Here is a 19,128-nt window from a genome sequence, read left to right as displayed (position 1 = left end):
GCCAAGGAGCCTCAAAAGAGGCCGTCAAGCTGTGAACCCAAGCTCTAAAACCAACCAACCAAACCAGTTAGTTACTATTGTCATTCTCAAGCCAGCTTCCTTTCCCCTCCCTAAACAGCTCCAAGGCCTAAGAGGATTATTCCAAGATTGCAGCTCGGCCCACGTGTCCACCGACCTGCCGCAAGGCTGCAGGGTACCCACCCCAGGCCTCCCCTCCCCCTCCCCCTCCCCCCCCCCCGGCGCGCCCCACGTGCCTCGCGTAAATAAGCGGGTGCGCAGGCGCACGGGGCCCGCGTCCATTGGCCGGCGCCCTGCTGCCCCGGGAGCAGAGGGAGGGACGCCGGCCGCTCTGGCCGCGGGCTGCTCCGCCCAGTCGGTTGGTCGGGACCCCGGCTTCGCCCTCGCCCTCGCCCTCGCCATGGCACCTTGGCCGCTGCTGCTGTCGCTGCTGGGGCTGCTCCTGGGCGCCGCTCCCGCCCCGCCCCGCCAAGCAGCCGACGCGCAGGCCCGGGAGGCGGCGTACCCGGAGCTGCTGGGGCCCGCCCGCTTCGCCCTGGAGATGTACAACCGCGGCCGGGCTGCGGGGAGGCGGGCGGCGCTGGGGGCGGTGCGCGGCCGCGTCCGCCGGGTGAGAACGCGCCAGGGGTGGGGCTTCACGGGGCGTGCGTGAGGCGGGGCGGGGGGGGGGGTGGCTGGTCCAAAGGTCGGGAATTTTGGCCTGGGCCAGGGGTGAGGGCGTTGGACGCCCGAGAGACGAACTTCTGGTGATGGGAGAGGGAAGGGGGTTACGGCGGGGCTGTGGAAAGGATGGGCTGCGGGGGTGGGGGGGGTAGATGTGCCTGCCTCACCCGCCCCTTCATCCAGGCGGGCCACGGGTCGCTGTTCTCCCTGAAGGCGACCCTAGAGGAGCCTCCCTGCAACGACCCCACGGTGTGCCAGCTCCCTGTGTCCAAGAAAACCCTGGTAAGTGATAGGGCTCCTGTGATTCCCTGCCCTCATGAGAAGTCTGGGTCAAGAGGAGGCAGCAACTACCTCACCCTGAGTCACTTCCCAGGCCCTTAGGGCCAGAAATTAAAATGCTTTAAGAGCGGGGGTGACAGAGTGCTGGTTTTGCCTCATTCTGCACTTGTGGGGGTGATTGCTCTGGAAGTGATCTTCACACAAGGATCTTCCAGTTCCATCTTGCCAAGGCCTTGCTCCCATCCCAGCCCCGAGACTGGCTTCCTCCTCTCCTTCCAGCTCTGCAGCTTCGAAGTCTTAGATGAGCTAGGAAAACACATGCTGCTGAGACGGGACTGTGGCCCAGTGGATACCAAGGTTACAGGTGCTGGGATAGCCCAAGGATACTGGCATAGTTCAGATCAGACTTCACTCGGGGTTCAGCCTTGATTTCTTCTCTGTTCCAACCCTATTCAGATGACAGAAATGAGACTCTGAGTTCAGTCCTTCCACTGTTGAACAAGGACCCCCTGCCCCAGGTGAGGAGCCCATCTCCATCTGGTTAGCTGGTTGTTGCTTTATTTCCCCCTTTCCGTCACCCTGGCCTGGGCTTCCTGGTCAGTGTGAGAAGGATTTCTTGTAAAGATCCCTGTGCCTTTCTAGGATTTTTCAGTGAAAATGGCTTCAGTCTTCAAGGAGTTTGTTACCACCTATAATCGGACTTATGAGACAAAAGAGGGTAAGGATCCAGCCTTGGCTGTACTTGTCCCAGTCAGATCAGGACCTTCTCCCCACTTGGTACCTTGGTGCTGGGGAGGGGAAGGACACAAGAGGCAGTACATCCTTTCAAGGATCCCTTAAATCCCCCAAGTTCTTGCCCAGCCTTGCAGGATTGGACAGTTACCTGGCCCATTCTTGCATCTGATTTTCTTGGACAGGAAGCACGGGGTCTCCATCAGTCTGGATAGAATGGGATGGGGCAAAGGCCAGATTTTCTCTGCTGGTAGTCTTTTCCCATGACCCCCTGTCTGAGGATGCCCTTTGGAGCCCATTTTGGTTTTGCCTTCACTCCTGGGATACCATCACTTCAGTGTGGCCCCAAAAGTTATTTCCACCTCCCACTCATCACTTGCAGGTCTGGACCTCCCCCTGCCCCAAGCCCTCCCCCAGAGTTCTGTCCTTGGAAAGAGCTTTAGGCCTGATCCAGAGCCCACCTACTTCCCAGAGAAATCTGTGCTTGGTAGTCCCAAGTACCTCTCCTTTTATGATCTGCCTAGGGTCTAAGTCTTTCCTCTCCTGCTCCTTGGTTCTCAGAAGCCGAGTGGCGCATGTCCGTCTTTTCCAACAACATGGTACGAGCACAGAAGATCCAGGCACTAGACCGTGGCACAGCTCAGTATGGGATCACCAAGTTCAGTGACCTTACAGGTAGAAGTAGTGGCCAGAGCCCTCATGGAGACTGAAAGAGTCAGGGTCTGCTCCCAAGGCTCCTGATCAGGGCTGCCTTATACTCTTAGCCTCCATCCCCTGCTCACTTTTGCCCACAGAGGAGGAGTTCCGTACCATTTACCTGAATCCACTCTTAAGAGAGAACCGTGGCAAGAAGATGCGCCTAGCAAAGTCCATTAGCGATCATGCCCCACCACCTGAATGGGACTGGAGGAGTAAGGGGGCTGTCACCAAAGTCAAGGACCAGGTTGGACCCCTAAGACGCAATGGCAGGACATGAGGACTGCCCTGGGGTTGGGAGGGTACCCAGCCCTGATCTTGCCTGTCTCTTGCAGGGCATGTGTGGGTCCTGCTGGGCTTTCTCAGTCACCGGCAATGTGGAGGGCCAGTGGTTCCTGAAAGAGGGGACCCTGCTCTCCCTCTCTGAGCAGGGTGAGCATCCCACTCTACACCCCTGTCCCCAGCCCAGCCCCTCCAGAGGGCTCCTCAGGACCAGCCTTCTGTCTCCTAGAGCTCTTGGACTGTGACAAGGTGGACAAGGCCTGCCTGGGTGGCTTGCCCTCCAATGCCTACTCAGCCATAATGACTCTGGGTATGCATTCATGGGATCAGAAGGGGTGGTGGGAGTCACGTGAACTGGGTTCCGGTCTCAATGCTAATCTTTAATGAAGACATTGAACAAATCAGCTCTTTAGGAATGTTTTGAGTATTAAGTAAGGAGATAATACCTAAAGCTCTTGGTGCATAGCAGAGGGTCTTGGTATTTTTGTAATACCACTAAACCAGGTAGCAACACACCTCACCCTTGAGAGGAGGTATTGACTTAAATTGGCAATTTAGTTCAGCAGTGGGCTTCAGTGGCCCAAGGATGAAAGATTGAGGGACTGAGGTGGCTGTACAGCGACTGAGAGCCTGCAGGGGTCTGGGCCAAATCAGGAGCAGAACTGAGTAGGACGAGCAAGCCAAAGTGAAGAGTGGCAGGAGTGCTGGGATGAGTAAGGATCAGAAAATGAGAGTGGAGTTCCATCTCAGCCACATTTCTCACTGGTTACTCCCTCAGCCCCCTTAGTTTCTGTTTTGTCATCTCTAGAGGGAGGCTGTTGTTCAGAGTGCATGGCCTTGGTCTGGGATGGATGGGGACCTTGAGACCTCACAGAAGGGGCTGGGTATAGCCCTTGGCCAGGAGAAGATGAGTGTAGGGTACTCGGGGGTCTAGATTTTCTCTCCCTACCCTATCCCACACCCACCATTCCCTAGGAGGGCTGGAGACCGAGGATGACTACAGCTACCAGGGCCACTTGCAGGCCTGCAGTTTCTCTGCAAAGAAGGCCAGGGTCTACATCAACGACTCAATGGAGCTGAGCCAGAATGAGCAGAGTGAGTAAGGGTTATGGTGGGGACAGGCCAGGTGGGGCTGGGCCTGGGTGTCCCTGACACTGTCCCTCACCTGTCTTAGAACTGGCAGCCTGGCTGGCCAAGAAGGGCCCCATCTCCGTTGCCATCAATGCCTTTGGCATGCAGGTAAGGCCTTAGCTCTGCTGCCCCTGCCCAACTCTTGCCAACTCCCTTCCTACTTGACCTTGGAGGTGTCCCCTTACTCTTTATTCTTCCCACCCCCAGTTCTACCGCCATGGGATCTCCCACCCACTGCGTCCCCTCTGCAGCCCTTGGCTCATCGACCATGCTGTACTGCTTGTGGGCTATGGCAACCGTGAGTTCCACAGACCCCCTCTCTGCCCATCCACCTCAGATCACAGAGGTTGGACCACAGCATTTCAGGACCTCTGGAGGGGGAAGTTGAAGGAATGCCTGGGAACCCTCTCCTTACCTCTGCTTCAGGCTGTAGGCCAGGCCAGAGTTATCCACCCCCTCTCTGGGTTGGAAGGCTGAGGCAGTGGAAGGTTGAACTGTTACAGATCAATCATCTGCTAGAGGCGGGTGGCTGGGTGCCCCCCCCTAAACACCAGAGCCACATCAGGTCTCCAGGAGGCTCGTAGGTGGGCCTGTCTTGCTTTCTGCTCTTTTTCTAGTACCTGTCACAGTAGGCCACAGCAGAGATTGGGAGAGTGCAAAGTGCTGGGGGCCCTGATTGGAGAATCGGGGGCCCCTGACCCCCTGCACTCCGCACTGCTTCCCAGGCTCTGGCATACCCTTCTGGGCCATCAAGAACAGCTGGGGCACTGACTGGGGTGAGGAGGTGAGTCTTGTTTCCTTGGCCCTGGCTCTCCAGTCACATCTTGCCCTCCTGTCCTCACCAGCCCACCTACCATCCCTCCAGGGTTATTACTACTTGCATCGTGGGTCTGGGGCCTGTGGTGTGAACACCATGGCCAGCTCGGCAGTGGTGAACTAAGGAGCACCAGCGCAGGACCTGGTGCTGACCAGAGCCACCTCTTCCTCAGCCTGGCTTGCACGTCCAGGCCCTTTCCCAGGAGGCACAGCTGACTGAGGGCCAGGCACCGGGTACCTCAGGGTGAGCAAAAGGAACTGGGCGAGGGCAAAGCCCCTACCCCCTCCACCCCACTCCTACCCTGAAGCTCCCCAACTGCACCTTTGTTGACTTGTGGTAGCTAGGAGGCTCTTGAGATGAAGGATGATGTCCTGGCAACTGAGGCTGGGGCCAGAACCTTGGGCTTGAGTAAGGAGCAGGTGGGAAGAAAATGTTCTGGTCTTAAACCCAGCTCTGTCTTCAGCAGGCTCTGGCTTCCTTCCCTGGCTTTCCTCTTTCTGATGCTATAAATTTTCTGGTACCCCTGGATCTAGGGACAGTGTTTCCTTACATATGTAGAGAAACTATTGTAACCACCTTTTTCTAACAGCAATAAAGAGGTGTCCTAGGCTCCAGTGTGGTGTGAATGCTCAGTACCTACAGGCAAATAAGGGTGGTAGGGACTTCAGGAGGGTCAAGGGTGGGCAGCTGGTCCTGTCCAGGAGCCTGAGGGCCCAGCTTCTGCTTCAGGAACAAAAAGGAGATAGGGAGAAGCTCACGGATGGGTCTTTATTCAGAGGTATGTAGCAGGCTGTTCTCTGAGGCCCTTGCCCCAAGGGATGGATGGGATCATCCAGAGGGAGTTCCCTCTCTCCGAATCGTTTAGAGTCTTAGGGGTTGAGGTCAGAGGTCACTCTCCCCATAGAGGGCACTGGAGAAGGCCACGTAGTCCAGGGCTCCAGGTGGAGCCCCAGAGCCCTTGTAGGGTGCCATACGACGGATGCAGTACTCGGCCTGCTCAGCAGGGAGCTCCCGCCGCAGCTCTTCAGGAGTGATGTAGTTCTGGGGGAGAGAAGGTTATTGAGGACACACAGATTCTGTTCCCTGTCCCAGCACGCTAGCCCCCTCACCGCCTGGGGCTCACCTTATCTCCTGCCAGGATCTTGAAGGAGGCCACAACTTGCTCAGCTGTGTCAGTCTCAGCTGTCTCTCGGGTCATGAAGTCGATGAAGGCCTGGAAGGTCACGACGCCGGCTGCGTTGGGGTCCACCATGGTCATAATTCGTGCAAACTCTACTTCTCCCTGCAGGGACAGAGGCCAGACACCACACACATGGGTGCTAAAGCCAGAAGGCTCCTCGTGTCCCCTCATGGGCTCTGTCCAGCCTTGGCTTGACAACCCCAGTTACAAAGTCCTCTCTTCTCTTCATGGGCTATGTCGCAGCCTTAGGTCTGGCTTTATGGGAAGTTCTTTCTACTAAACTGAAATCTGCCTCCTGCCCCTGGCAATGCCCCTGTTGCCCTTCTTTGGTCCTGACCTTTTTTTCTGGAGTTCTCTGTAGTGCTGTTTTTCTCTGGGTTGCAAGTTCAGACTTTCAAGTCACATACAACCAAGTCCAAATCCTAGCTGTGTCCTTGAGCAAATTAATTTGCCTCTCTGAGCCTTTGACAGCCCTGAGGCAAAGTGTAATTCTCCCAGCCCCAGTGGGAGTGATGGGGAAATGAAAGGCACGTGAAGGTGGGAGAGATACAGTAGGTGATCATGATACAGGAGAGAGATGCTGATGGGACTCCTGTGATGCAGGTTGGGGGCACTCACCAGATCATAGCCCATGGAGATGAGGCAAGCCCGGAAGTCATCAGGCTCCATCATCCCGTTCCGCTTCTGTAGTGCATGAGTGCATATCAGACTTGGTCCTCCAGCCCCACCAGCCCCCACATCCACCGCCCACAGAATTGGGCCCTCGCTGACCCGGTCAAAGTGGTTGAAGGATGCCCGGAACTCGTTGAGCTGCTCCTGGCTCAGGCCCTTGGCATCTCGGGTCAGTACCTGGTTCTCCACTTCATTGATGGTACGGGCGATGGAGGTGAGCAGCTGCTCCCAGCCTACGCGGATGTGCTGGGGGGACAGGTAACAGGCCAAGTCAGTACGTGGCCAGTGCCCTGGCCACTAGTTCCAGCTTTACTCCCAATCTGCTGTGTGATGCTGGGCAAGTCTTCCACCTTATTGGGCCTTTGTCCCTATCTGGAGGTTCCACTGAGGACTTAATTTTGTATTAAGCGTTGTCAACCAGTCATGACCAGTCCTGGCCCGGCTTTAGACCAGTATGTGACTCTGAATGGGTCACCTTCCCTCGCTGAATCTCAGTATCCCCATAGGCACACTGGGGGACTTGGCCAAGCTGAACTGGGCCCCTCCTGGTGCATGCATGATGTGTCCAGCTATGGCTTCCCTGGGCTTCCCCAGACAGGGCCATCTTCCCGCCCTTCTAAGCAGGTGAGTCCCACCTCCATGCTGTAGACGGTGTGCTTGTTGTCAAACACTAGGCTCTCCTGCAGCAGCTGGTGGTCACCCTCCAGCCGGTCAATGTTGCTCTTATAGTTGATGATGTTCTGCTCCTGTTGCCGCAGTCCAGCCATCTGTTCCTCCAGAGAGCCAGCCATCCCTGTGGCTAGGCGCCCCACCTCCTGTAGGGGACCCAGGCAGGATGGGAGCTCCCAGCTCCCTGTGGCCCGGCCCTGGCCTCCCTCGCCCAGATTGACCCCACCATCCAAGCCGTACCTCCACCTTCCCCTGGATCCAGGGCCCAACAGCATTGGCTTGAGCTGCGAACTGTCGCCGGAGCCTCTCATTCAGCTGCTGCCGGGCAAGCTCTTCCTGCAGGGTCTGGTCACGGCTGGGCACCAGCTTTCGGACCTGGGAAGAAGGGTGCTTGTGCCTGGGGCCACTGAGCCAGATGACAGCTTTGAGGGGAGATAGGCTCCAACCCCTAGAGTAGTCCCTGCTACTGTCAGCCAAGACGAACAAGCTCTTGGGCAAGTCACCTGACCTCTTTAGGCTTGTTTTCTCATTTGTAAAATGGGGCCGATGATACAACTGTAATTTCAGTTGTTTTATAAAGATGTCCATACCCCAGGCTTAATTCTACTTCACATCAGGCCTGATAGAAAAATGCTGTTACAGCCAATTTACAGATGGAGCCGTGACAGGCAGGGTGGCTTATCCAGTGCCCCACAAAGGCTGTGACAGATCCCAGATCCGTAGCTTGGGACAGCTGAGGTTTCGGGGGCTGGGGGGAGGCAGGGAGAGGTCAGAGGCAGCACTGACCATGTCCCACTTGGTGTTGATGTCCTGTGGTGTGAGGTTGATGTAGGGGTTGGTGGAGCTGGGCCGCAGTCCATACGTTTGGCAGATCTTCTGGATCTCACCCTGGATACCGAGGATTGCTCCTCGCTCTCGGTCAGCCTCTGGCAACGTAGCCTTGAATTGCTCATGTGCAGTCAGCAGGCTCTGGGAATGACAGGCGGGCAGCATTAGCCGGCAGCCTTCACTTCCCACAGGCAACAGAAAGGGCAGCAATGTGCTACAGGCCAACCAGTGGGTCCACAGCAGGGCTGGCTCAATGCAGGCCTCCTGTCTCCCAGCCTAACATTTGGGAACTGGGGTTTCCCTCCGGTCCTCAGTCCCCAGGAACCCAAAGAAAGGGCTGACAGGATTCTAGGCCAGCTTCCCTATCACCCCATCCAGCCCCCCACACTGGAACCCCCGCATCCACCTGGGTTTCCTCCACTGAGTGCACCAGCCACACGTCCTGCAGGTCCTCCACGGCACCATCCAGCCAGTTGTTGAAGGGCGCTGCCCGACGAGCAAACTCCAGTTGCAGCTGGTCAATGGTCTCCAGGAGCTTCTCCATCCGCTAAGGGCCATGGGGATAGTGAGTCAGCAGCCTGCCCAACCCTCACCAGCCTCCAGTCTCCAGCCCTCAGCCCCCTGGCCCCCAAACCCACTTCTAGCGCATCCCTCCTCTTCTGGGTCAGCGTGCCCAGATTGTCCCACTGGTCGCAGATGGCCTGGCAGCGGCTATTCACCGAGGCTGCCTCATGGTAGTCCAGCTCACTGGGGACCAGAAAGGGGATAATGGAGGGGTCAGACCACAGCATAGATTTCCTCCTGACTGCCTTCCTGGGATACCCCAGGTGGTGAAGGCGCCAGGGAGCCAGGGCAGGTGTGGTTGAAGGAGAGCATTCCTGGGAGGTGGAGATAAGGGTTCCAGTGCATTCCTTGGGTAGGGGCGCTCGCGGGCCCACAGCTTCAGTCCCCAGCGAAGTTTGGATGAGGGTGGTGGGATTGTGCGAGAAGGGGCGGGTTTACAGGAGGAGGCGGGGAAGCCAAGGCTGCCGGGGAGATTTTGAGCTAGCTGACCAGGGCCCGGAGTCGAAGGGGACGGTCACAAAACGGGTAGGTCACGGGGGTAGGGCAGGCGGAGCGCCGGTAGAGTGTGGGTCCCGCGATAGGGATGGGGTCACGGGAGGAGGGTCGGATCAAGTGGCGATGGGGAAAGATGGGACACCAAGGCGGGGTTCCTAAACTGAGGAGGGCAGTGGGGAGCAGAGCGGGTGAGGGGCGAAGCCAGGTAGGGCAGTTGTCACCGAGCGGCGGGCCCAGCAGCGGACCACGCCTACTTGAGCTCCTGGGCCAGCGCGGCGATGTGCTCCACGCGGTCCTGATGCGCTGCCAGGTCGCTCTCAAAGGCCTCGTGGCGCCGCAGCAACGCCCGCACCTCCTGCAGGGAGGCCGACTCGTAGTCGCGCTGGCTCAGCATATCCTCCTTCCCTACTCGGAGAGAGGCCCGGCTCGGGTCACCCAGCGGCGGCCGCGGCCGGAGCCAGGGGTTCCAGCCAGGCTGAGAGTCCTTATCTGTGAAATTGCAGGTGATGACACCTGCCCAGGGGGTTTGTTCTGCGATGCCAGGGTGATAAAATTAAGTGAAGCTCCTGCTCCTGGGTATGACCCGTAAATGACGTCAGCGTCCCTGACTCTGCAAGTCTCAGGGTGGTCCTCGGTACAGTTGGGGTATTACTGCATAGCGAACTACCTCCCAACGACTCTACACCCAGTGAGCTCCGACCTGGTTTCCTTTGCTCACCAGCTTCCACAATGCCTGGCACAGTGCCTGGCACTTGGTAGACCTTCTAGGAATATTTGTTGGATGAATAAATGATGAATGTAAAAGCGCTTTGAGAACGAATTACCATTATTTCTCAAATAAAATCATAATAATAATTATTATTATTATTGAGGGCCACTGCATTTTGCAGAGAAGCTAACAGGTTTAAAGATTCGGAAACCTCAGAGTCCCATAAATAGCTATATATTTAAGGAATTCTTGCTGTAACAAACCACTGTTATCCTTTATGCCTATAATCCACTATTAACGTTTGTCTGTTATTTATAGGCAGGGATCATTTATTTGTAGGATCAAAATCCCTGATAGAATACAGAATGAAAAAAAAAAGAATACAGAATGAATGTTTTCATACAGAGCAATATATTTGACTCATGCAGTGTTTTGCCATCAGCATGCTCTGAGCCTAACGTTCCTGCTGTTAGGCTTGGGGACCCACCTGCTATAGGTACAAATAAACGACAGATTAATCAGAGCTGAGCTACAGAAGGCCAGAGCCAGGAGACAGGGGCTCAGGTTTACAGATGAAGAAACTGGCCCAAAAAGGAGCAGTGACTTGGTTGCACAGAAAGTCAGAGTGGGTCTAGAAAACGAGTCACTACCTTCCTGGCAGAACACTTCTCCTGACCCTGTACATTCCGCCAGGACGCCCCCTACACGCACCCATACCAGTCTCTACCTCAGGACAGACTCAAGCCCATGAGGTGTTCCTACCCCGGGTCCAGGCTTCATGCAAGGAGGCTTTCTGCTGGAATTTCTCAGCCAGGTGCTGGAGCCGCTGCAGGCGCCGGATCTCTGAGAGCAGCCAGTCCTCATAGCCCTTCTCTACTTGCTCCAGCCCACGCCATGCATTGGCGATATCCTGTGGGGCAGGCAGAGGTGCCCTCCATCAGGGTTTGCCCATTGTACAGATGGGGCCAATGTCACCCCGAGGATATGGGCAGAGCAGGGGTCACTCTACCCCTGGCCTGGCTCACCGAGACGAGCTTGCCCTCGGAGGGCATGAAGGCGGGCCGGTGGCTCAGCCGCAGCTTGGTCTGCAGTGTATTGAAATTGATCTCCAGCTGGCACTTCTCCTGCACTCGGGGTGGCTTATGCAGGCGCCGGTAGTCCCGAAAGTCCTCCAGCTTGCGCTGCATGGCACTCATGCTGGGCTCGCCCACACGGTTCTCCAGCCATGGTATGGTGCGACGGATCCATTCCAGCAGCTGCCAAGGCCAGGCAGGTACAGTGCAGAGAGTTCTGAGCTGGCCTGCTCACCCCACCTACCCCTCTCCACCCATACTGGGGCTGTGGCCAGAAGGCCAGGCCTCAAGCAGAATACAGGTCCCCACTCATCAGGGAAGGAGTAGGGTAGTAAATGTTCTAGTCCAGGGGCCTGTGAAGGCTGGCACAAAGCAAAGAGCCATGCGACTGCTCTAAATATGGGTGAATGGATAAAGGATGAGTAGATGAATGAATGGTGAGTGGATCCATGAACAACCAGGAGCCTGGACAGGCAGAAGGGGCAGGAGATGAGTGAAGATGGCAGGAGGAGGTGGGAGGAGGCCAAGGCCCCTCTAAGGTGAGGGGAGCTCTGCAGGCCCAGGCCTGGGCTAGCCAGGGTCAGGAGAGCACAGGTATGGGAGGCTTCAGTCTCACCTCACTGGCAAGCTTCTCGTACTCCTCCATCAGCTTCTCGTTCTCCTGGTTCACAGCCAGCACCTTGCAGATCCTGTTGGCAGCTGTCTCTGCCTATCATTGGAGTTGAAGAAAGTGGGCACTAGAACGAACTGCTGCAGACACCCCAACTCAGCCTTCCTCTGTAAAGCCCTTAAAACCTGGGTCCAGGCAAGTAGGGGAGCACATCTTTTTGGATGAGGAGGGAGCTTCCAGGCCAGATGCCTCTGCTCCTGAATTCCCCAGAGACTGAGGATATGCAGATGGGACAGTGGCATTCCCACCCAACGGGGGGCCAGCACCTCCAAATGTGAGGATGCTGCCAGGGTTAGGTTCCTTGGTCCACAAACCCAGCTCGGGCAGCAGCAGCGGCGACCCCCTACCTGCTCAGCCCCGGCAAAGGCATGGTAGAAGCAGGAAACATAGGTCATGATGGCCTTTTCATCAGGCTTTGGGGTGTTCACGATGTCTAGGGGACAGCAGTGAGGTATTTATTGGCTATTGGCCAAAGCCAGGCTTGGGGAACAGACTCATGCCCCTAACCAGGTAGAGAGCTCCCTTGAGACGGGAGGGGTAGAGACACCTAGTCACAGCCACCAGCTGCCAGCTACCCCAAATCCAGTGTCTGCTTCTTCCCTGAAGCCCTCTCTGATCACCCTAGGGCCCAGTAACTGTCCTGTATGGGGTGAAAAAAGCGTGAGGGAGCAGGTGTGGGAGCAGACTCTACAGCCCCCGAGAAGCACAGTGCCTGGTGTGTCTAACATCCCATCACTCTGGGGCCATCTATCTGTCTTTTCCCCCAAGATCTCCTCATCCATTGGTACCCACACATCCAAGTACTCAGAAAATGTTTGCTGCCTCAACTCACTAAAGCCTTGCTCGGCCAAAGGGACAAAAGGCATGACCTGCCCCTAAGGAGCTCCTATGCTCCCAGGTGCCCCTAGTATAACTGAGATGTGAGGCTGAGGGTGGTGCCATTAGGAGAGAGACAGGAGAGGCAGGGGCGCAGGATAGAGGGCTCCTGGAGATGGGGGCCTGGGACAGGAAGGAGTTTTACTAGAGGGTGGGCTGAGGGGGAGAGCATTCCAGGGGAGGGAAGAGCAGGGGGCAAAGGGGTGAAGATTGGACCATGTTTCTAGTCAATGAGCAGAGTCCTCGGCTGTGTGGGGCTCCCTCTCACCTTCTGCATCCAACATCCTAGGGATGTCCAAGTATTTCTCTGCAACCTCGAAGGCCGTGTTTAGATTGCCAATGGGGTCATCCTAGGTGGGTGGGAGCAGGGGAGGTGAAATGTCAGCTGAGGGCCAAGGTTGAGGAGTTGGGGCTCGGAGGCGGCAGAGGCCTACCTTTCGTAGTTTGGCATAATCGATGAGATCGGGGCGGTGTCGGTGGATGAGAGCACAGAGGGCCAAACCATCCTTCCAGCTGGACAGAGAGAAGGGGAGTCAGGCCTGGATTCAAGCTGAGGCTCTGTCCTACCCTCCCTCCAGGAGCATCCCCATCAGGACAGTAAAATGGAGTAGTCTAAACTCCTTGGCTTGGCATCGGAGGCCCTTCATTACCAGATTTGGACCACCTCCTTCAAGCTCACCATGATTCCTTCATATACCCTGTCCTTGGGCCACACCAGTGTCTGGATGGTTCTGGCCTCTAGGTTTTTGTTCACAAGGGTCCCTCTGGCTGGAATGCCACTCCAGGGACGTCTCCAATGTAGTCCCTCAGGGATCCTCCCTCACCCTCTTGGACTCGATTCAACATCGACTGAGCCCTCCTCCTCTCAGACACTGTTCCGGGAACTTGGCTGTGGTGGCCCCACTCCTGGGGCTTGTGGCAGGGCCTGCTCTGTGCCCCAGAGCCCAGTAGAAGCGCGAGTGCTGTGCTGACTGGCTGACAGACCTGGTGTGGAAGTTTTGCACGTTGACGTTGCGGTACGGAGCTGTCTTCCGCTGGCACCACAGGAGCAAGCCTTCCTTGGCAGAGGTTTCTGGGTGGAGATGGGGAAAAGTGTTAGCTGGGAAGGGGTCTGGGCCCTCTCACCCTACGGGCTTCCTCATCACTTACCCTCCACAGAGATGTCCTGGATAGCAAAGCGAAGGATGATGGTCCAGATCATGCCCAGGGTCATCTTCAGGTTCCCGTCAACAATCTCTGTAGGGTGGGGAATGCGGACAGATTCCATCTGGCATTCAAGGCCTATACTGCCTCAGTTGCCTTCCTCCCTGCTCCATTCTTTGGCCCTTGTCTCCCATGCCAGAGCTGGTACCCAATAAGTGTTCAATCATGGAACACCCACCAGTGCTGGGTCCTGTGCCAGCACTTCAGGTTCATTTGCCCCTTAACGGCCCCTCCCATGAAGCATGGATGGGTAACCCCTCAATTGAAAAGATAGGGTCCCAGAAGTGACTTGCTGACACCAGGACCACCCTTCAAGCCCCTCCCAGGCCTCTTCCTGCCACTTCCTCACCTTCAGCACCAATGGACACCAGCTTAACCCCCTTGCTGGCAATGAAGTCCAGGGCCTTGTTGACATTGGCAATTTTGTGGAAGCGCATCTTGCCTTTGTCTGGCCTAGGTAGCCTCTCTCCTGGGTGTAAAAGGAGAGGTCAAGGGTCAAAGGTCACAAGAAGAAGCTGAAGACATTGTCCTCAAACTTCCCATTCCCCCACCATGTCCCCTCCAACACCCGGCTGTCATGTTCCCCCTAGCTCTCTGGATTCCCCTAGGTCCTGGGGTCCCTGTGCATTGATTTGCCCTCCTCACCTGAAATGACCTCCAAAAGCAACATGAGTTTGAGGCCATTGCGGAAATCCTCCTCTATGTTTTCAATCTGGGTGCCAGCCTTGCGCAGGTGTGAGTTGCACCAGGCAGTGAAGGTCTGGAGGGCAGAGAACAGCACTCAGACCCTAGCACTAGGTCTGGGGGACAATAGGGACATCAAACCCCAGGCCCCAGCCACTGGCTTGCTCTGCATCCAGGACCAGTCCCTTTTTCTCTCTGAGCTTTCGTTCTCCTGGAGAAGAAAAAATGGGCTCTAGGGCCCACACCAGCCCCAGTTGGAACTTGGGGCATGTCAGCTTTGGCCAGTCTCAAGTACTGGAGGGGGATTTGGAAAATTGCAAAGTGTATGCTCCAAAGTGTGGGACCCTCTGACACACAAGGGCCAATACAGGGTGACTGCACCCTTCTAAAACCTGAAAAATTCTGGACTGTGCACCAGTGTTACTGTCATCTCAGCCCCACTGACATCCCAGGGCTATTGTGAATTGGCCTCCAAGTAGAACACAAGGGTACAAGAGCTTTGCCAGTCGCGAGGGACCAGCTGGGCACAAGGACCAGGCTGACCTAGGTCCTGGAGGTGACTGCCCTTTCCCTCTCCCTAGAGTCAGCTCCAGCCTCAGCCTCCATCTGGGATGGGAGGGCTGCTATGCAGCTCTGTGTTTACTGGGAATGGAGGTGACCTGCAGCCTGGTACGCAAGTTCCACTAATCCACCAAGCCTTCAAGCCCATCAGCTATAGAGTCCTTGATAGAGTCTATACTACTCACTCTGTGACCTGGAGCATACCCTTTGCCCTTCCTTGTGCTCAGTCTCCCCATCTGTACAATTAACTGGCCAGACTTCATGATGTCCCAGGTCCTTCTTCCTCTGATTTGGTAGGATTCTAGAATTCAGAGCACTCCCCCCCCAACAAAGAAATTAATCCTGGGAGATGGCCCTGGAAGTCTTTTGGAATTATTTCCCTCAGCCAGCTTTTCAGCTGCCCTAGAAGGTGGACTTGAAAGATGATGCTTTAGGGGGATCCCTGGGTGGCTCAGCGGTTTAGCGCCTGCCTTTGGCCCAGGGCGTGATCCTGGAGTCCCGGGATCAAGTCCCACATCAGGCTCCCTTCATGGAGCCTGCTTCTCCCTCTGTCTGTGTCTCTGCTTCTCTCTCTCTCTCTCTCTCTCTCTCTCTCCCTGTGTGTGTGTCTCATGAATAAATAAATGGAATCTTAAAAAAAAGAAAGATGGGGATCCCTGGGTGGCGCAGCGGTTTAGCGCCTGCCTTTGGCCCAGGGCGCGATCCTGGAGACCCGGGATCGAATCCCACATCGGGCTCCCGGTGCATGGAGCCTGCTTCTCTCTCTGCCTATGTCTCCGCCTCTCTCTCTCTCAATGTGTGACTATCATAAATAAATAAAAATTAAAAAAAAAAAAAAAAGAAAGATGATGCTCTAAACTCAAGGGACTGTCATAAGGAGAGGGAGTGAGCTTCCTGTCACTGGAGGTATATAAGTGAGTGCTGAGCACTACTTGATGGGCCCCAAGCCCAGGAGAAGACAGTTAGTCTCTGTAGTTCTCTCCAACCATGGAGTCTGAGATGCTCTGGGTGTAAGATAAAGCAGGGGGAAATGCAAGACTGGGTGGGGCTCCCATGGTAGAGGAAAGGGCATTCTTTCATCTGACAAACATGACTTAATGAAATGTGATCCCTGCCCTAAAGGAGCTCACAGCTGATCAAAGAGTTGTGTTGGTTTGAGAAGTGCTAGGGGAGACTAGTGTCAGGGAAAAGAAGGAAAGCGTTCTTCAAATCATGTGGGCGATCTCTTGGGGAAGGCTAATATTTGATCTGAGCTACAATGAAAGACCAGGAATTATGCAGAGAAGGGCAGGCAAGGGCATTTCAGGCAGAGGCAGCCACGCAGGCAAGTACTCAGCAGTGAGAAACAGTTGCTAGGTTTGTGGGGTTACAGCTATCTGGGTGCCACTGGAATGAAGCTGGGGGTGTTGAGGTATAAGTGGTGAGAGGCGGGCCGGAGGGGCCGCAGGGGCCAGGTCATGCACGATCTTGGGTGCTAAGCCAGGGAATTTCAACTTGATCCTGAGGGCAACAGGGAATCAGGGAAGCTTCTGGGCAGAGGGAGGCGGGCAGAACTGTGTTTTAGAAAGCTCTTTCTGTTGGCAGAGTGGAGGCAAACAGCTTGGCAGAGCAGAAGAGAGAAGTGAGAAGCTGGCAACTGGAATGGGGGTGAGGGGGGAAGGGTGTCAGGAAGGGGAATGGGGTAAGGCCAGAGGATAGAAACACTCTTCCTTGCTGAAGTGTAAGCTTCCTGAGGCAGAGGCTTTATTTTGTTTCCTGCTAAAGTCCTGACACCTAACACAGTGCCTGGCCTGGGGTAGGACCTCCCTAAGAAATATTGAATGAATGTTCTTGAATGAAGTTGAATGAAGAGGACTCAGGCATCAGGCAGGAGCAGGAAGGAGTGCTCCAAGACACAGGGGTAGGGAAGGGGTAGGCAGGGGTAGGACGGGGCTGAGCTGAGTACAGAGATGCTCAGGTTGGAGGAGAAAGAAACTCTGAGACGGCCAACTTCCAGGGATGCTGCTTAGAGCATCTACGTTGCACAACCGTTGAATGAATGGATGAAGTGGGAGGCTGTAGGCCGGGATGGAAGGGTATTCCTGATATTTTATTGAATGAGGAAGGCAAGTTACAGACTAGCATGTGTCTTATGAAGGGCATGTGGACCTGGATCTGAGAGAAATCTGGTGGGTGGAGTGGGGGTAGGAATTGTCACAGAGCAGATAGCAGCTGGAGCCAGGGGCAGGGATGACATCACCAGGAGACTGCCAGACCCAAGGACCGCAGCCCTGCTTGGAGACAGGTGCAGGAGGATCCAGAGGGGAGGCGTGTCACCCGGACCTAGTCAGCTGAGCCTCCTGGACTCTGGGGTCATCTCCTGTCATCTAACCCTGCAGAAGTGCTCTGATTCTAAATCCTAGGATTCTCAGATCCTGCAAATTCTACCGAGCACTCCTGTTCCCTGCCCTTTCCTGGAATCACATACTGTTGGCAAATGCTCAGCAGGGTCCAATAACTTCATGGTGTCCTCCCTCTCCCTGGCCTGCCACTCCTCAAAGTCTCCTCACTCCAGACCGGATCATCTTCTCTTTTGGGAACCCAGGTGTCCTGCCCCCTCCACTTGGGAAAGTCTGGGAGTGAAAATAGATCAGGGAGGGGGCCTGAGTGCCCTACAAGGCTGGGTCTGGGCAGCAGCTGCTCATGTGCCCCATGCCAGCTCCCCCAAGGCGCTGCCTCAGCACAAAGTGTCCATCTGGCCAGAGAGTCAGGTTACTCTGTAAGGGGATCCAGGCTCCCCTCTTTCTTGACCTTGTGACCTTTTTAGCAGATTTAGGGCCCCTGGGGTGGGGAGGGGTATCTTGGGAAGGAGTGGGGGTGGGGCAAGCAGGGGGCAGGGGCAAGCAGGGGGCAAAGACCCTCAGGTTCGAGGGGAGGGGGGATCCTGTTTTCTGACAGTATATGATTTGGATCCTATCGCTGTCCCTTTCTGGGCCTCAGTTTCCTCATTTGACAGTTGGGATGGTGTGGCAATGAACCCCAGGGTAGGGAGAACAGAGAGGAGAAAGTAGGGAGGGTCTGAGAGGGTTGTCTACTCCTGCACATACCCAAGTCCAGTAGTTGCCAGCTGGAAGTCCTTAGGGTGGGATCTGGGATATTTAAGAGAGTCGAGGGGTCTGGGGAGAAAGATTCTTTTCCCCACACTCCCCAAACTTGTATCTCCTGGGCTTCACCCAATCCCTTTTGCTAGCAGAAGTGGGGCAGTGGGCCCAGGGTGATGAACCCTATGGGGCAGGGACCCCAGAAACTCTCCTGTTATCCTCAACCCCTCACGAGTTCTCCCAGCCCTCTCTTCCAGCTCTGGGAGACAGTGGAGGACTGGTGGGCCGAGCCCCGACTAGGTCGTGGAACTCTGGGTCAAAACGGGCTCTGCCCCCAACGTGCTGAGATGCCAAGGACAAACAGCTCGGGTTCCCAGGACTCAGTTTTGCCATCTGAAAATGGGTGAGCACTCACTTTCCGCTGCTGCTTCTCCCAGGCCGGGTCGAGCAGTAGGTCGCGGTCCCAGTCTTCCTCCTGTTCCATGTACTCGCCGCCCCCGCTGCCGCCTACGAAGGGCCCCTCCCCGACCCCCAGGCCCTCGGGCTGCATAACCATCATCATCTTGCTGGGGCTCCTGGCTCGCTCCGCTCCGCGCTCTCCAGAACACCCGGGCCGCGTTAAGTAGCGCCCGGCCCAGCCCCGGATCGGATTCGCGCTAAATATGGGGGAGGTGGGTGGGGCCGGATGGGGGCGAGGGCGTTTGGGTAGGCACCAGGCAAGAGGTTGCCCTGAGACCAGGGGACTGAAGGATTTGGGGGCGCCGGGGTGGATCCCATAGCGGAGATTCGGGGTTCCCGTTCCGGCTCCGCCTCTTGGGTGCTGTGTGACCATGGGAAAGCCACGGCCCCTCTCTGTTTCCTCATGAGTACAACGGAGATGACGATAATAATAGTGACTGTTGACCGCTACAAGCTGCCTCTCAGGCCTCCTCCTGACCCTCTGCCTGCGTCGCGCTGGTGGGAAACAGAGCCCTATCCCCATTTCACAGTCAGAAACACCGAGGCGCCGACCTGTTTGAATGTTTTCTGGGGTGACGGAGACACTCGAGCACGGGAAGGGGTTCCAGGCCAGCTGGATGGATGATGCAGAGCTATTAATATCGGGGCGGCTGGGGGCTGAGGGGGAATGTGCTGAGCCGGGAAACCCCAACGCCACCGAGACTGCAACTCAATCCTCCAAACCATCCAGCGAGCCCAGAGGGCGGGGCTTCTGCGGGAGGGGCGGGGCACCGCGGGTGGGCGTGAC

General features: G+C 56.1%; 2 protein-coding genes across 5 annotated transcripts; one reads left to right on the top strand and one right to left on the bottom strand.

The window, feature by feature from the left end:
* Positions 1–351: 351 nt before the first annotated feature.
* On the top strand, positions 352–5,232 carry CTSF (cathepsin F). 2 transcript variants are annotated; one of them, XM_072790031.1, is made up of 14 exons: positions 356–628; positions 865–963; positions 1,240–1,324; positions 1,417–1,478; positions 1,603–1,678; positions 2,254–2,367; positions 2,487–2,635; positions 2,724–2,820; positions 2,900–2,980; positions 3,646–3,765; positions 3,845–3,909; positions 4,009–4,099; positions 4,527–4,585; positions 4,667–5,232. In XM_072790031.1, exons 1-14 carry the CDS (start codon positions 419–421, stop codon positions 4,739–4,741), a joined length of 1,383 nt encoding a protein of 460 aa, XP_072646132.1. In that variant the 5' UTR covers positions 356–418; the 3' UTR covers positions 4,742–5,232. The 2 variants fall into 2 exon arrangements, with proteins under 2 accessions (XP_072646133.1, XP_072646132.1); XM_072790032.1 differs by lacking the exon at positions 4,527–4,585 and having other exon boundaries at positions 352–628; positions 4,647–5,232.
* Positions 5,233–5,367: 135 nt separating this feature from the next.
* On the bottom strand, positions 5,368–19,096 carry ACTN3 (actinin alpha 3). Of its 3 annotated transcripts, XM_072790016.1 has the most exons (21): positions 18,298–19,094; positions 14,203–14,317; positions 13,907–14,026; positions 13,504–13,590; positions 13,339–13,426; positions 12,789–12,867; positions 12,623–12,704; positions 11,826–11,911; positions 11,425–11,517; positions 10,761–10,991; positions 10,498–10,645; positions 9,281–9,431; positions 8,606–8,714; positions 8,374–8,514; positions 7,926–8,108; positions 7,380–7,514; positions 7,106–7,285; positions 6,570–6,716; positions 6,417–6,482; positions 5,742–5,900; positions 5,368–5,659 (listed from the first exon to the last, which is right to left on the bottom strand). In XM_072790016.1, exons 1-21 carry the CDS (start codon positions 18,862–18,864, stop codon positions 5,501–5,503), a joined length of 3,126 nt encoding a protein of 1,041 aa, XP_072646117.1. In that variant the 5' UTR covers positions 18,865–19,094; the 3' UTR covers positions 5,368–5,500. The 3 variants fall into 3 exon arrangements, with proteins under 3 accessions (XP_072646117.1, XP_072646116.1, XP_072646118.1); XM_072790015.1 differs by having other exon boundaries at positions 6,417–6,716; positions 18,298–19,096; XM_072790017.1 differs by lacking the exon at positions 18,298–19,094 and adding an exon at positions 14,988–15,107 and having other exon boundaries at positions 6,417–6,716.
* Positions 19,097–19,128: the final 32 nt, after the last annotated feature.

This window comes from Canis lupus, chromosome 21, assembly GCF_048164855.1.
Source record: "Canis lupus baileyi chromosome 21, mCanLup2.hap1, whole genome shotgun sequence".
Taxonomy (NCBI): Eukaryota; Metazoa; Chordata; class Mammalia; order Carnivora; family Canidae; genus Canis; species Canis lupus.
The sequence above is the reverse complement of the archived record's forward strand: the minus strand, read 5'-3'. Positions and strand labels throughout refer to the sequence as shown.